This window comes from Coptis chinensis, chromosome 3 (assembly GCF_015680905.1).
Source record: "Coptis chinensis isolate HL-2020 chromosome 3, ASM1568090v1, whole genome shotgun sequence".
NCBI lineage: Eukaryota > Viridiplantae > Streptophyta > Magnoliopsida > Ranunculales > Ranunculaceae > Coptis > Coptis chinensis.
In genome coordinates, this window is record NC_141458.1 from 3363095 (window position 1) to 3379839 (window position 16745).

At 36.4% G+C, this 16745-nt stretch overlaps 2 protein-coding genes and 1 long non-coding RNA gene across 4 annotated transcripts; 1 reads left to right on the forward strand and 2 right to left on the reverse strand.

Moving 5' to 3' along the window:
• Positions 1 to 1190: 1190 nt before the first annotated feature.
• Positions 1191 to 9613, reverse strand: LOC147507301 (ABC transporter C family member 8-like). 2 transcript variants are annotated; one of them, XM_086600008.1, is made up of 13 exons: positions 8871 to 9613; positions 6376 to 8318; positions 5963 to 6283; positions 5758 to 5844; positions 5010 to 5630; positions 4469 to 4633; positions 4092 to 4386; positions 3800 to 4014; positions 3244 to 3549; positions 2963 to 3026; positions 2628 to 2867; positions 1411 to 1554; positions 1191 to 1229 (listed from the first exon to the last, which is right to left on the reverse strand). In XM_086600008.1, the coding sequence occupies exons 1-12, from the start codon at positions 8884 to 8886 to the stop codon at positions 1433 to 1435; spliced, it is 4395 nt and encodes a 1464-aa protein (XP_086456134.1). In that variant the 5' UTR covers positions 8887 to 9613; the 3' UTR covers positions 1191 to 1229; positions 1411 to 1432. The 2 variants fall into 2 exon arrangements, with proteins under 2 accessions (XP_086456134.1, XP_086456133.1); XM_086600007.1 differs by having other exon boundaries at positions 1191 to 1554.
• Positions 1554 to 3015, forward strand: LOC147507302 (uncharacterized). Its single transcript, XR_015217617.1, has 2 exons — positions 1554 to 2074; positions 2112 to 3015. It is a non-coding gene; the product is annotated as an uncharacterized LOC147507302 (long non-coding RNA).
• A 1930-nt stretch (positions 9614 to 11543) lies between the features above and the next one.
• On the reverse strand, positions 11544 to 16251 carry LOC147507303 (carotenoid 9,10(9',10')-cleavage dioxygenase 1-like). The gene is given in 14 exon segments (XM_086600009.1): positions 11544 to 11850; positions 11916 to 12083; positions 12295 to 12356; positions 12458 to 12779; positions 12940 to 12998; positions 13001 to 13077; positions 13158 to 13220; positions 13367 to 13448; positions 13532 to 13610; positions 13900 to 14082; positions 14199 to 14458; positions 14563 to 14665; positions 14779 to 14916; positions 15980 to 16251. Coding segments are annotated over 14 exon segments (1935 nt in total). The 5' UTR covers positions 16184 to 16251; the 3' UTR covers positions 11544 to 11715.
• Between the last annotated feature and the right edge of the window lie 494 nt (positions 16252 to 16745).

A 16745-nucleotide genomic window follows, 5' to 3' on the forward strand; every position in this document is an offset into this window, starting at 1 on the left:
CACGTTTATGTTCCGAAAACCATGCAAATAGGAAGCAACTAAACTGCTTAAACCAGTCTTGTCTGTATTTTAACTTTAAAGATGATGACCTCACATTGAAGTCTCAATCTGCGCGTTCAAATTATTGTCATCTCTAATAATTTAATGAGTAATGCCAAGAAGCTCTGTTACGTTATAACCACCACGTACAGAGGAACAGAAACTACATGTCTACATACAGATGTAGTCTCCACTGGAGTTTCGAAATTCGAATCATAGTAGGTTTAGTTTTTGGTTCAGAAAGAATGACCTATAAATGTGAAAAACCATATTATTACCTATTAATCAACTATATGCCCATCTGCCGCCTATTCCTAGATACTAAATACCGAAGAGCTTCGTTTTTAATCTTTTAACTGAGTGATATGATCAAACAAGTCAAACAGAAATCTAATATAATCTACAAACAAGCAAAACAAGGAAAATAAAATTACATGGTTCACCTTATTGGAGTCAGTATTTAAGTCCCTAGAATTTGTAGTATCAAGCAAAATTATATCATACAAATCGTATTTTTTAACTTAAAAAAAGACCTTGGTGATTTTGATTGATGGTACATCAATGTCTACCGCCAGGTGACCAGTGTATGGTTCTGGCATGCTTTGATCCAGCGCTATGTGTGGTACCTCACTACCTCACATGCTGGCACCATAAATTTCAAGAGGCACACTATTAAGTTAGGACATTACATCAGGCCACCAGGGGCACTGGAACCTGTCCAGTCTGAACTCTGGATACTGAGCACCCACGCCACGTCTTGATTCTAAAGCATCAGTTCGGCATTAATGCATTTGCGCGCGTTTACCAATTAGATATTCATCTTTAGGCATTCATGTATTTTTTGAGGCGCAAGGGCTCGAACTGGTAAAGAAAAATAAAGGACTCGTTGCAAACATAGCATGTGAGCATTGTAGTACCAGATTCCATATTTTCCACCAAGTCATTTTTCACATCCATGATTCCATTATGAACTACGAAAAGAAGAGAGATGATTTATCGTCGATGCTAATCTGGAATAGGTCTTAATCAAGCTCGTTGAGTATAGTCATCGTAGGATACTAGGATCCTAACATGGCATCAACCGAAGCATTTGATGCTTGTTCAACTGGTACTTTCCATAACACATTAGGACCATTATCAACACACGGACGTCTGGAGATTTATACATTACAATTTTTTCTCGCGATCCCCTGTAGAGTTTATCTGTATATGAGTCATCATCATTGTGTTTATGTTCCTAACAATAAGAACAGAGAAACGGTAACATTTCCTAATTTCTTCAAATTTATGGTGCTATCTCAAACCTCAAAGAGGAGAAAGAATAAGGAAAATGGAAAAACAAAAATTGGAGCAAGAAGTAGCAGACAATACTCGCTTTGTTCTCTCTTCAGTGCTACATCTCAAGATTTTGCTGCGAGCTTCTCCTGCAGCTAGACCAGTACTCAGCTACCAGCTTTGAAAATGAAGAATTTGTCTCCATAAGTTTTGATGGCTCGTCATATTCCACCAGCTTCCCTGCAAATCAACACCAGCAACTACGAATTAGAGATGCACACAACCAAAAATCTAGTACACTGAAATATATTATTACAACTTCAACCCAACGCTAAAGGAAGAAGCTGAACATCTAGCCTTAGGCAGGGCTTGGTTCAAGAACTGAGAACCAACACTACAAAGGATCCAGGCTTTCTTGCTCGCTAATTTGTAATAATAACTAGGCATACCTCAGTCTCACTCTAGAAATGAACTACTTCTTTATGGTGTTACGCCATTATGATGCAGGGCGTGGTGGAGAAACTTAAAATTTTCAATTGAATCAGTTGAACGTCACAAATAACATTACCTGGAACTCGATGAACTTCCTTCGAATCAATTGAAATTCACAAAGAACTTACTTGAAAATCGAAAGTCATCCAAGACTTGTTGATTCCACTAATACAATACCAAGATATGGGAGATAAACAAGAGAAAACACTTCTCTAAACAACTTTTCATTAATCAATAAACTAATTATAACTTAGAGCCATATTTATAGGCTTCCAAACAATTATAACTTAGAGCCATATTTATAGGCTTCCAAACACTTCAAATTGGAAATAATGGAAACATCCATAAAAATCCCAAATTGATGCTACTAACTAAAAGGGCCTAAAACTACTTGAAACACTTCAAATACCAATCTGGAAACATCTAAAAACACCCTAGAATCCTAAATAACGAAAATACATAAAATAAGTAATTTCTAAAGTTTAAAAAAAATCCATATGGACTAATCCTTTGAATTCCATAAATTTCATTGATCTTGACTTGCATCACATTACCTTCGCCATAATCATTCTGTGACTCTCCTAGATAGTCATAAGTCATATATATGAGGGTGCCCTAAATGGCGGATCTAACGTATCTTAATATCTGTAAGTTACTTTATCTATTTTCTTTTTTTATATGTGTACATTTCAAGTCTGAAATATGGATGTATATTTGGATGTACTGATGTACATTTATACACAGTATATATGGATGTACATATACCTGTTTCTATCATTCGAAATTATGTTAGTTAATTATGAGAAACAGAGTTTAAATACCATAAGAGAGAACCATGACCATATCACTGTCTATAACTGTTGGAACTCTATGAGCTACAGTTATCACTGTGCAGTTTGAAAACTCCTTCCTGATAACTTTCTGTAGAATAGCATCTGTTGCGGAGTCAATGGATGCAGTTGCTTCATCTAAAACTAGAATTTTATTACGCTTAAGAAGAACTCGTCCAAGACAGAAAAGTTGGCGCTGACCGACGCTCCAATTGTCACCTTCATCACTTACTGTTGGATAAACCAATCAGGACAGAAAAGTGCAAAACTTGTTAGGCACCTTATGTGTTATTAAGTGCTTGTTTAGCTTCTCGAGTTTAACTCACCAGACGAATCAAGAAGGTTTGGAAGACTGCGGATGGTAGCTTTTAGCTGACACTTCTCTATAGCCTACAAATTGACAAGGTTGTATTTATAAGCCTATGAAACTTAAGTAACCTTAAAGAAACTAACATAAGTAGGGAAAAATTATGAGATGTGAAACTCTTTTAATATCTAAAACTATTCAGAAATGAGGCTTGTTTTTAATTATCCTAGTATTTTAGAGCTAAAAGAATAATGATAAACATGCTTTTTATAAAATTGAAAACTAAAGTCAGCTGTATACCTCCCATATCTGTTGGTCTGAGTATAGACCAAGAGGATCCAAGTTAGTTCGGACAGTGCCCCTAAAGAGAGTAGGTTCTTGAGGAATAATGCTGAGTTTCAATCTCAAGTCTCTTAGACCTATTGAGCAAATGTCTAGTCCATCAATAAGAATCCTCCCGCTATCAGGTTCTATGAGACGGAATAGTGCACTTATCAGTGTAGTCTTTCCACTTCCTGTTCTTCCCACCACTCCTACTCTATTCCCCTCTTTAAAGCTGCAAGTGATTCCTTTAAGAACTAGAGGAGCATTTGGACGATATTTGATCTAAAACCATCATGACAAATTAAAAAAAGATCAGTATTCAAGAGTCAAAACCTGAACTTGTTGTACAAAAAACAAACAAGTATGGCTACAAGAACAAAAATGCTATAGTTAATATATGGTGTTGCAAATTTCACCCCTTATTCTTTAACTAGGATCAGCATGGGGTTTGGTCAACTTGACAGATGAAGAAATGCATACTAAGTGAATTGTCTGACATTCACCAAAAAAACAAAGTCTAACTAACACTGACCTTAAGATTTTGCAAATCAATCCTCCCCTGAGAAGGCCACAAAGCTGGTGGCCTCTTATTATCTACAACAGCTGGAGGCTCTGGTGGAATATCCATGAATTGTTTTATGCGTTCAACAGAAATGATATAGTTGGCTAAGTTGCAGTACCATCGTGTAAAAAACACTTGGGTACCAGTCAGCGAGAGAGCATATGATAGAGAAAGCCCCACCAAACCTGCAATTATTTGTGTATGCTAGAATTACAGGATTTCAGGTCATAAAAAACTGGAAAGGTAACGTGATCCTAAGTACCTGGAGAAATAGTTCCCTGAGGAAGTAAAACAAGGAGCAAAGCTGCAGTGAATAATGTTAGATTCTGGAGAGCTTCCACTCTTATAAGTAACCACTCCATAGCAGCATTAGAATGAAAGAAAAGACTAGCGTCAGTATCAATGAGCTTTAGGTAGTTAAGGAAGAAACTGTTCATCATGGAAAAAGCTCTTATTGTTGCCACTCCAAGTGATGTCTCAGCTGCATAGTTCATAACAGGAGCTTTCGTTGTTCCATTAATCCTTATAAGCTCCCTTGCAGAAGCTAGATAATATCCCTATTAATAGAAATAAGAACAAAGAAAGTAATGAAATAAAGGAAGAACATTTTTAGAATAAATTATTGATAATTAAGTTTACCTGAACATAATTTGCAGCTAACAAAGCTAGAACACCCACAATTAGGACTTGCCAAGTGACTGCTGCCATTATACCTATAGTTGATAGCATCTCGATAAATGCAGCAATCACAAAGACAGTGGAGAATGGTATGTCAAAGTCTAACACACAGAGATCTGAAGATGCCTGGGTAAAACAGGAGGGAAATGACAAGGTGATACCAGTAACAATGTATTGCTTATCATGCCCCACGCCAGACTAAAGCAGAAATGGACTGATATAGTGGTAAATTCGGACATGCATAAATGAACAGAAAAAAGTTATAATCTGATGTCAAATGAACAGATAAAAGGTTATAATCAGATTTCTTATCAGCGTGCCACAATTGATCCTATGTTTTAGCTCAATAGATACCACCGTTCTCAAATTGCTAATATTTTTAAAGTGAAAATAAGTACAGAGCATGTATGCTTCAGTATGCAGTTGTACATAGAAATCGTATTATGTTTGAATAATTAAAATGGAACCCAGTTTCTTCATTAATAACAGACAATGATCTCACCCTGGTTAAAATTCTCCCAACAGGAGTAGAGTCAAAGAAGAGCATGGGAGCTCTGAATACCGAGTCGATGAAATGAGAAAAGAAGGCTTTTGAAGCCTTCAGTCCTAGAAGGGCAGCGAAGTAAGATCTAAGATACACAAAGAGTGAACTTAAAGCCGAAATTCCAGTGTATACTCCAATTAAGGTTGCAACGGTGATACGGGGAACTTGGATGGCTATAGCTAGCCAATAGGTAGAGGCAGCCTGGAGAGCCACGAAAGCAGACTGAGTTAATATCGATAGACTAAGAAGAAGTATTCCTTTTGAGACAGTGATGTAATCGAAGAATGGCTTCCAACCAACATCTCCAATCTCCTTCTCTTCAGCTTCTGTTAGCTGGACTCCTGTCGTACCCTTGAGTGAAATCTCTCCCTCACTATTTTCTTTCATGGGGTATGACTTATAAGACTCCTTTGGTTGATCTTCATCCTTCTTTTGAAATTCATCCCTATGTCCAATGTCTGCAGGATCCAATACTGTCATTGAATTTCTATGAGCATTCACAAGCTGCTCAAATGCAGTCCCAGCTGACAACAGATCCAAATAGCTTCCTGATTGAGTAACTTGTCCACTTTCCATGACCTAGGAAAGAATGAACCATTTGATTCTTTATGTCATTCATCATAATACTGAACACAGAATAAATAAACAACAGATACGAAAAACAAAATACAAAACCGAAAAGTCTATTTAATAGAAGCTTCCTTACCAATATTCTGTCAACTTCTACAAGAAATTCAACTTGGTGAGTGACTAAAATGACAGTCTTCGTTTCTAGAGCGCCCATGACACAATTCTGAGAAGTACAACCAAATTGATTAATACTAAATTAAAAATGTGCGTCAATATGTCAGTTAATAAATCAGCATAGATACTACATGTATTGATGGCAGCAACTAAACTTCTAATCTTACATTGAAAAGGATAGCCGCTGTATGTGCATCAACTGCACTAAAAGGGTCATCAAGGAGGTAGATGTCGGCATCATTATAGACTGCTCGAGCAAGTTGGATCCTTTGTTTCTGTCCACCACTCATGTTTATCCCTCTCTGACCAATTTCAGTAAGGTCACCATGGCTGAAACTATCAAGATCCTTATCCAGTGCACATGCCTTTACGGCCATCTCATATTTAGAACTGTCCATCGGCTTTCCATATAGTATGTTATCACGAACTGTTCCACTCTGAATCCAAGCTATTTGCGAGACATATGCAATGCGGCCAGAAACATCAATCTAATGCCAGTATCAGGGAAATGTTGTTAGAAAACTCTAATAACATGTCAGACAAGAAAAGCTTCTAGAACATAAACTATGTTGGGACTCACATGGCCGGATATTTTTGGAATTTCACCAAGTATTGCATATAACAGTGACGATTTCCCAGCACCAACCGGTCCACATACAGCAACTTTCTGTCCCTTTCTTACCTCCAAATTAACAGCCCTCAATGTTGGAGCATCTGTGTCCTTGTTCCAACAGAAAGCACCAGAATTCATTCTAACACTGATGCTTGCACTTGGCAATAGGCTCCTTTCTTTTTCATCCTTGAGTTCATCGTCCAGCAGAAAAGTTTCTAGCCTGTCAAATGAGACTTTAACCTGAATCAACATTGAAAGAGCCTCAGGAATCATCCTCACTGGCTCTGACATGCTTCGCAATGTTGCAAGGATCGCAAAAATGGTGCTTGCATTCAAAGGGGCACTTTTTGTTATAGCACAACCTAAGAAAACAATTGAAGAGACCAAGGTAGGAGACATCCAATAAAGTCCAGTGCCATAGGACTTCATAATCTGTGTCTTGGACAACCATTTGAACTCACTATCTCGTAGTGATTCGATCAACTTCTTAAAATTCTCTTCCCATGAATGTAATTTAATGACCTTCATATTGTTCAAGACTTCTGAAGTGGATCTGAGACGTTTGTCCTGGGCAACCATGAATTGTGACTGACAGTTTTGAAGGACCTTTGCGAATGGGATATTTAGAAGTCCACAGATGAAGAGGGGAACTAAACCGGGAAGAGCACCCAAACCAACAATTCCAAAGAGTACGCCAATTGCAAGAAACAATTGAAGTGCATACGTCCATGTAGAATGAAACCAAAATGGAAATTCTCCCATGCGATAAGCATCAACAGCAATGTAGTTTACAATCTCCCCAGTTGAATGCCTTTTCCTACCAATACTAGAAAGCTTGAGTTGTTTCTGATAAACAGAAACCATTAGAGCAGATCTCATCCTCATGCCAGACCTTCTTGCAGTGAAAAACCACTGTCTCTGGGAAATAGACTCCACTATCTTCACAACAACCAAAAGTCCAACTAGTAGAAAACCGTAACGCAGATTTTCCTCTTCAAGGCTCGTGTATTGCACAAACGCATAGAGTAACAATGGAGAAACTACTACAGAGATGGTCCTAAGAAAGGCAAAAATTCCTGTAATGATCGACTCTTTCAGGTAAACCTTTGCTATTGCCTGGAGAACTAAGTTGACAGAGTTACCAGAGCTCTTCCTTTTCCATAGAACATCCCATGCACTTAAAAATGAGTGGTATGCACTAAGTGCTTCATCTTCGGAAACTAGAGAAGGGATGTCTTCAAGAACTAATGGTTTCAGGTATCCTGAACGCAGTAAAGGATTCAACCAAGAAAATGTCAACTGGTTAATGAAACTGGACTTTCCCAAATGTGACTGAATTTTTTCACCTTCCTTACCTAACAGAGGTTCTGATAAGTTCTGGCCTATATTGTTTCTAGAAACCAAGTGTCTAAGGAGTCTTAAAGCACAACAGAGAAGGAAGAAGTTTACCGGCCATGACACCACATCAAGAATCGGAATAGTGTTTGTTCTCAGTAAGACTTCCAAATTTATTGCAAAAACAAGTAACGCAGAACAAACCCACCAGATCAAAATCAAAATCTTTGTTGCTTTAGTTCTTTGGAAAATTAGGGAAACGGCCAAAGAAATCCAAATAAGTCCTCTTACAAGATGAACCACCCAACACCACTGATTAAACCCATCTTCCACAAATATATCCCACAAAACGGCACTAAAATGTGCAATGGTAATAATTAAACAACAGACTGAACAAGCTAGAAAAACCCAGTCCTTCCTAGTGTTCTGACTTATGCTATGTCTTCTCACATACTCTACAAGCAAAAACAGAAAGAATATAGACAGGAAGAGGACATCTAAACCGTCGACAATAATTTTTTGAATGCATGGAGATCCCAAATTAAACTCTCCTTGACAAATGCCATAGAAGTCCCCTGCATATCAATAGGAAACAGAGGTACACGATGCCAGGATTAGAGTAATGATTTTTGTGAATTACAGGACAGTGGAACTGAAACAACAGAAGTCTAAATTGTTAAAAAGACAAAACGAAACTGTTAAAAATAAACAAAAAGACAACAAACGATTGAAGAACTATATTCTGAAATAAATCAACTAACTTGTGATGTAAAAACTCAAACAGGGGATGAAAATATTGTATTGAAAAGAAGAAACAAACAACAATCTCGGTAATAATATAATATGAAAACAAAAATAATAACTTAATTCCTTTTCAGTGATTGCATGGATAAAATTTACAAAACAAAATAAACTAAGAAACATCCAAACTCAAAAACCTGTGCAGCAACACAGATACTCAACGAATAGAACTGCATAGAAAAGAAGATAAATGATAACTATATGTCTATATATATACTATACGTGAATATATGTGAAACATAAACATATGCTAATGGCCATTATATTTCCACAGATGCTAACCAACAAAAAAAAAGAACAGGAGGATGTACAAGCATGAGCAGTACCTTGGGGTCTCTCCATGAAAGCCGTGTTTGCAAGACTTTCTCTCGATAAACAGTCAATAGCTCAATAAAAGTAGAGCACGCCAGTGTGATTTGGAGACAAAAATGTGGTCAGAATGAGTTCGCTGGATAGTTATAAGAAATAAGTACTCAGCTCAGATCGTAGCTTTTTTACTGTTACTCTATTTCAATGTATTTTTGTTGTTTTCTTGATTGTTTCTGTAGAAAATTAAAGGTTTGTCTGCATGCACGTTCATGTTCCTAAAATCATGCAAACAGAAAGAAATGAAACCGGCAAGAATTAAAACCAGTCTCGTCTGTTTGAACTTTGGAGATCATGATTCACCAGCTCACAGTACGTGCTCAATATAATTGATTGACTTTCAACAATGGTAATTTGATCAAACAACTTGTTAACTGGCGCTGCAAAACTTAGAGTAACCATATAAGTTAAAAATATTTCCTACACACCTTTAATAAGATCCTGTTATATATGACCAAACAATATAATAAAACAACACACAAGCAAATCAGGAAAAAAGTATAAAAGAGCAAAACAACCACAAGAATTTGACATGGTTCAACTTATATGCTACTTCTATATGTATAAGAGTTGCTACTGTTGCTTGCGTTTGTGAGCTTTGTGAGTGTAGTTTTCAGTTACTACAATATAACGTTTAATTACACTAGTAAGTAGTAACAACTTGTATAGGATGTCCCTCTGTCTACGCTTATATACGAGCCTCGCAACCAAAAGAGGCTGAATCTTTTAAATGTTAGAGAGTATCCAACTCAAAACCAACTGATGTTGAGTGGAGGCGGGCCCCAGAATATTATACTTCAGAAATAATGGGACTATTAATAGAAACAATTGGAAAGTTTAATAGGTGGATATCATTCCCTCTATCTATAAGATCATCTTCATCTAAAATTATTCTATAGTTTCTAACCGTGAGACCGTGAGTACTAAATGTTATCTCCAATTAAAGGTGAAAAAAAGGTGGTCTCCAATTAAAGTTCAGAGATTTAAAACAAAATAATATCCTCTCATCCCCTCATCACTTACGTCTGCAATTGATCAAGTCAGTATGCTTTTTGTGGGCTTGTTAAATCATTTCACGTACGATGTCCTTTGTTTCTTTCCCTTTAAAACCAAGAATAAAGTTCAGGTTTGGTGAAATGGCAAGCGCCAAAAACTGAAAAAGACGCACATAAGCACGTTGAAGTCAGACTGTAGACCCAAGAACTTGTGGTTGTATACAGAGAACATAGACAGAATGAGGCGGTGCCTAGGCCTAGGCGCCTCAAACACAGTTGATTTCGATGTGGTGTGGTTTGGAGATAAATTTCTAGATTAAAAATTGGGGTAAAACTAATTGGCTTAGTGGATAATCATCATAATATATTATATAGTTTTCTAGTTTTATCTCTAAAAAATTAGGTCAATTAGTTTTACCCCTAGTTTTTTCATCCAAAGATTTAGCCCCAAACCACACCACATCCAAATCAACCATGTTTAATTATTATTTTTTGGTCAATACATATAAAAAGATTTCATTATTTTTTGCCTTTTAATAATTTTCTAGTTTTATCCCAGAATTTAAGCCAATTAGTTTTACCCTCCAGTTTTTTCATCTAGAAGTTTACCCCCATAACTTAGGCAAATTAATTTTACCGCCCAGTTATTTCATCAGGTTTACATTCAAGACCACAACACATCCAAATCAAGTTTGTCGTAATGTTTTTAGTCAAGACAAATGAAAAGACTCTAATGTTCCTTTCTAAGTATAATTATAATTACATAAATATCCTGTGACTTTGGCAAAAACAAAATTCAAATTCAAATAATCTATGACACGTGTCATGATCTTGTAAATTCTATCCGACGGCTACCGCCAATTTTATCAAATAACATCTACACCTTTAACATTATGAAATTACATAATCACCCTTAACCCGAATTCTGGTGAGGTGAGGGACTTCCCATTCACCTCACCGCATCTTTCACTCCACAGTCCATAACTCCACACCTCGTAGACAAATCGTCGAGAGAAATAAAACTGCATTCCTTTTGTAACACCATCACCATCACCATCACAATTCACAATCATTATTAAAGAATCAAAAAGTCAGTCATCTAATCACAATATGCAGCGCACAAACGCACACTAACATTGCTAGAAATAAGTTCTTGTATCTTTAATTAAACTGATCCAACACATATGTCGCTGCCATAAGAACTGGCCGATCATACTAGCTTGCTATTTTTATGTTTATACCATGTCAAATAGCAATATCGTTTATGGTTGAGGCTACATCCAGTCTATACTCCCTGTACAGATCGATTTTGGCCCCGCAATATATATCGCTCCCTGCCTCCCTCTTCTTTTTCTTTTTTTATTCCCCCCGATAAATCGCTCCACAACATGCTATGTCAGATGAAGAAACGTCTATATATATTTCATTCGAGAGGGAAAACTGAAGTTTTAATTAAATTCACAAAAACAACCGCATCAAATTGCCTTTTTACATTCTAACCCGTTCTTTTTTTATATTTAATGAAAAATGTTATGGGTAAACTGTCATTAAATGGCATTTGGCAGGGGTAAAATAATTATTTTCAGACTTTTAGGAACAAGCAACTCCCAACAAAATAGAATCCGCTGAGAATGTGAAGGGACAGTAGTAATGTAGTATGCTATGGATCTTTTTTGAATCATTTACAAGACAGATAATGTATGAGATGCGTCCATACTCCATATGTAGGCACGTTGCAACCAACACTACCAAACACAAGCGACAACAATAGAAAAACTTAACTACATACAAACACAACCGACTCTTTACACTAACAATATAAAACTTCTTGTGGTTGAATGGACCTTGAAACGTAAGTGCCGTGAAATCCATATGGCACTCTTTGAGGTAGTGTAAGCTTTACAACCGGCTCACCTTCAAAGTTCTTGGTGTCGATTATATGCACCTGCATAAGATGAGTTAGAATTGTAGCTAGTGTAATTTCCAGATGGAACTTGATATGAACTTTACCTGGGATACATCAGTCTCTTCGTTGTGAACAAAACAAACAATCCAACCATCATCCTCATCACGACCTCCAAGCTTAGATACAAAAGCTGCTCCCGTACAGAAGTTGTTCTCTTCCAACTTATGATACTCTACCTTTACAATTTCTTCGGAACCAAAGTGCTCCTTTGTCTAGGACGTGCGAAATGAAAAATTATTAAATTGTATATGTGACCATGAGGCCGATAATAAAGCCGCACCAATCCATAAGGCCTGACCTTAAGGCTTAAACACAATACTATGAACAAATTGGGCACACATGCATTTCCTCTCTTTTTAGTCTTAAGCTACTAAAGACTAATAGAAACATCCATTGAAAACGGATATGCAATGCATCCTTTACCTCTGTTGGTCTAGACAAAAGTTCTTCAAAATAAAGCTTGGCCAACATTCCATACTTTAGGCCTGATGTTGAAGATTTAATAACAAAATCATCAGTATTGCCAAACAATCATTTGTTAGCGGAGCAACTTGAAATGGAGTTACGGGATCAACAATTTCATTACCAGCACTAGAGCTTGCAGTTGGATCTGCAACGTGGGCGTAGCCAAACTTATTTCTTATACCGTTATACTTCTCATTGATCATAGGGAGATCCATACCAAATGAGGTTCCAGTTAGACTCGTCTCCTTTACTTCTCCAGATAGCATGTTTAATCTCCATTCATATACACGAGCAAAAAGTTCTCCAACTTCCAAGTTACTACTAGCATTTTCGTCATATTGATAAAGAGGCTTCAGTCCTCGTGAGAACCATTCATCTTTATTGTGACCAAAATCTGGACCTGGTATAACAGATCCCTGAGCTCTACATCCCCTAACTACAACCTGTGAATCAGATCAAGGTCTTTAGATATATATATGTGTTCAATTGCAAGGAGGTAGCTACTAACAATGTTCTTGTGATATTTTACTTTTTATCAAAACTATAAGCAAGACAAAGCTCAAACAAGTATTCCTTTTGAAGATTTTTTGCGTCATTTATTACCTCCTCGCCATCTTCAAAGCAATTGACAATGTGAAATGTGCAATGTGGTGCTACTTCAACCACCTCACTGAATTACCATCTCCATAGCGAGGCATCACCCCCATCCTTGCATGGTCTTCCTTTCTATACATAAACAATCTGCACATAAGGTAAACAAATTGATAAATGCCAGAGTACGTATGGATAACCTTAAGATATTTTGAGAAGAATAAACTTACGACCCTCCTTTAATGAGTCTGTTTATGTCTGCAGTAAGGGGAGAATCTAAGATAATGTTGTACCTAAGATCATAGAAACCAAAGCATATTAGAAAGTCAAATTATAATTTTGAAAAGCAAAAATGTAACTTGGTTTATTTTGGTCCAACTACTTTTGGCTAAAACCTCACACCTCAACTGAGGAGTGGAATGTAAACACCAAAGCTTACTTTTCTGTTACTCCTACATCATGGCAAATGATACTTCTACTGAACTTGAGATCAACTTTACTGAGCAGTTTCTTCCCATCAGCTGCATATAAAATTATAAACAAAACATTGTTCAGATTTTGCTACAGAATTTCTCATTGTGGAATCCTGATGAAGAGACTTTACCTGAGACAACTCCCAGAACAATGAATGGTTTCACCGCGTCAGCCCCCAAAATAACTAGCTCCCCAGTTCCAGGAGCTCTCTGCTAGAAGTAATTGCTTTTCATGTTCCTCAACTATTAGCCTATGGCCCATATTTTTGTTCACAGATACCTCACAAAACAAAAAACTTTCTAGACTGGAACTATACTTTAAATGAGAACATGCCAGAGAACACATCGGAGCAGAGTCTAGTGCCGAATTCTTGAAGTAATTTCAAACTTTGCAACTTGTTACAATTTGACTATATCTACGCATACTACATATACTAGTATGACATTCTTAAAAAATATCCAAATGTAAATTGTTGCGAGGGAAGCATAGATGGCAAACCTTTGGATGGCTTGTGAAAGGGCGGCCCCAAGACTTTTCGAGAACCCAACCTCCAACAAGTGTTTCTAGTGTAACAATGTCAACCTCATGTGGCATGTGATTCTCAGCAATTGAATAACACTTCCCCGAGTGCTCGAAAACATTGGTATTGCTAAAATGCTTGTTAGCTTTGCCGAACCTCAACTAACACAAAATCAAGTGTTAAAAAATTGTACATCAAATGGTATATTACATTATCTGGTTTCTATAATTCTAAACTACTAATGTATAATAAAAAAATACCATAGATAGGAGCATACCCAGTTTAGTAGAAAAGCTGCTAAAATAGCTAGAGAGTCTCCTTCTATGGCAGGCAAGAAGGATGGTTTATTTTTTCTCTTTTCTTCCATGTAGCTCTCAGTTTTAACATATTTATTATTATATAACATAGTCCAACAATCTTGAGTATCCTTGGTGAAGTATAAAGCATGAAGCATTCCTTCTCCTTCAATCCAAGAACTGCTCGAGTTTCCAAACAATGAAACAGTTGATTTAAATCCTCCATAAAGGGGATTTGGTCCTGCATTATATCTTTAAATTTGTATTTCAACATTCCTAAAGGACTGAAAGATGTTCATATCTGCGAAAAGGTTCATTTCATTTCAATAAAAGAGTACATCCTACCGTTTCTTAGGTAAACACCCGTGGGAAAATCTGTTGGAATCTTTCCTTCGATGTTACCAATCACAGCAACATGCCCAATCTCCTCAACAGGTGCAAAGTTCCTCTAAATTTTTTGAACACTTACACAAGTTTAGCATTTTTAAGTATGTAGGCCATCAAAGTAGAACATGCAACTCCAAGTTAAGCATGTTAATAAATGAATAAAGTTACTGATACCTGAAATGCAAGGTAAGGCTGGTCGACAAATTGAAATACAGAGTCCACAAAAGCGTCCAACGTTCTACTATAAGTATCCTTAATGGTTCTAGAAACATTCAGTTTCTGAGGAACATGCTGTAATTCTTTCAGGAAAGGCTGATATAACATCAATAACACGCAAATAAGGCGTTAAATTTGCCCAGCTATCGTTCCAGAAAAAAAACAAAGTTGTGCAAAACAAGATTTGGATTGTGCAAAATGCCCACAAGTCCATAACCAATTGGGGCCATCTATTGATAGGTTCATGCACCCATTTATGAACATTCATATCCTTATGAACCAAGCCCAAAACAAAGAAATGTGATCATTTAATTTGGGCCATATATATAATAGGTCCACAAATGCATTCATAAGCCCAAACACTTAAATTGACCAATAATTTCGGTTTTATGACCAATAATTACAGTTTTACGACAAAAACGGAATGACATTAGCATCTGTCATTAATAATTTCGCTATAAGGACATTTTCGGGCTGATGTCAGTAAATTATATTTTATTAATACCAATTATGATTTCTCTCTAATATACATGCACACTCCACTATGTATGTATGATATGCACTGTATGTGTATATTAATATGCACACACCATTATGCATGTGTATAACACGCATGCAAACATTATTATGCATATGTATACATGTGCATAACACACATGTAAACACTACTATGCATGTGTATACCACATATGCACACACTATTATGCATGTATGCAACAAACATGCAAACACTACTACCACACATGCACATACCATTATGTATGTGCCCAACAAACATGCAAACACCACTATGCATGTGTACAACATGAAATAAATGAAATTCTTCATGTTAGTCATAACATAAAATGTGAGTGTGCTGAGGGTCAAAAACAAAATTGAAAAATCAGGTGGGATTTTGATTTAACTGATAAAAACTTAAATGAAATGAGAGTAATATCATCTTTAAACAGTGGTCAACCCGGATTGTCCTTAAGCTATAATTATCTGCCGATCCAAAGTAGAAGTTAAATTAATCTCCAATTCAGTCTTATGGGCATGTTCTCCGATTCATGAAAGTTGAGTGATTCAGTCCCAACTCCGTCCAAGAAATATGATATGAAGTTTAAACCATAAAGTGTGTTCAAAATTTACTTACGGACTATTTTGTATTCTTACATACCTTGATGACTGAAGATAGAGAAGTTTTTAGATCATCGAGGTTGGGAGAGATGGAGGTTCTTTGAGCTGACGATACATGAAAAGCAAAACTACATGAAGCCATCTTGAATTCTGAATTGATTCTCCTTCTACTTTTTAAAAAACTTTGTCTGCTGTATGAAAAGTACAACATAACATTGCATGGGAGGTACAAGAATTTAAGCATGCAAAATTGTAAATACACGAGTAAAAGGACAAAAGAGCATCTATTGGTTATGTTGGATCCGTTCCTAAAGTTAAGGATTTAGAATCAACACAAGAAGCAAAACAGTAAGAACTTAGAAATGACAAGAAATTAACAAGACTTGAGTTATGAAAAAGTTAAAGGTTTTAGAATTAAGACAATAAGTAAATGATAAGAAATTAGAATAAAAATAAACAAATGATTGCACCAATTACCAAATAAGGGTTACTTTTTCATTTAAGTTTGGCATCGACATCAGCGCGAGAATCAAGATTAGGACGTCAAGACTAAAACTAGTGTCATCTAGCTTAAATGGAATTTGATTATTATATGGCTATGTGCAATTAGTCAACTGACAGAAGGAAACCAAGGGGCGCGGTAATAATCCCGTAAGACGAGCAGGGATTAATGGAGTATCTAAAAAAAAATATTAAAAAAGCTAGGAAAAATAAAATAAAATAACAACAACATTAAAAACAGTGCAGTGGTCACAATTTCTAAGAAGGAATGAGAAGGAAGTGTGTAGTACACTATCCAAAAATTT

What these genes read in the sequence shown, in the direction of transcription:
- LOC147507301 (XM_086600008.1), bottom strand. An exon ending in TTGATTTGCAAAATCTTAAG is followed by an intron (nt 3,550 to 3,799) that starts GTCAGTGTTAGT and finishes TGATGGTTTTAG; the next exon opens with ATCAAATATCGTCCAAATGC. An exon ending in GGTCATGGTTCTCTCTTATG is followed by an intron (nt 1,555 to 2,627) that starts GTATTTAAACTC and finishes GTTGATTTGCAG; the next exon opens with GGAAGCTGGTGGAATATGAC.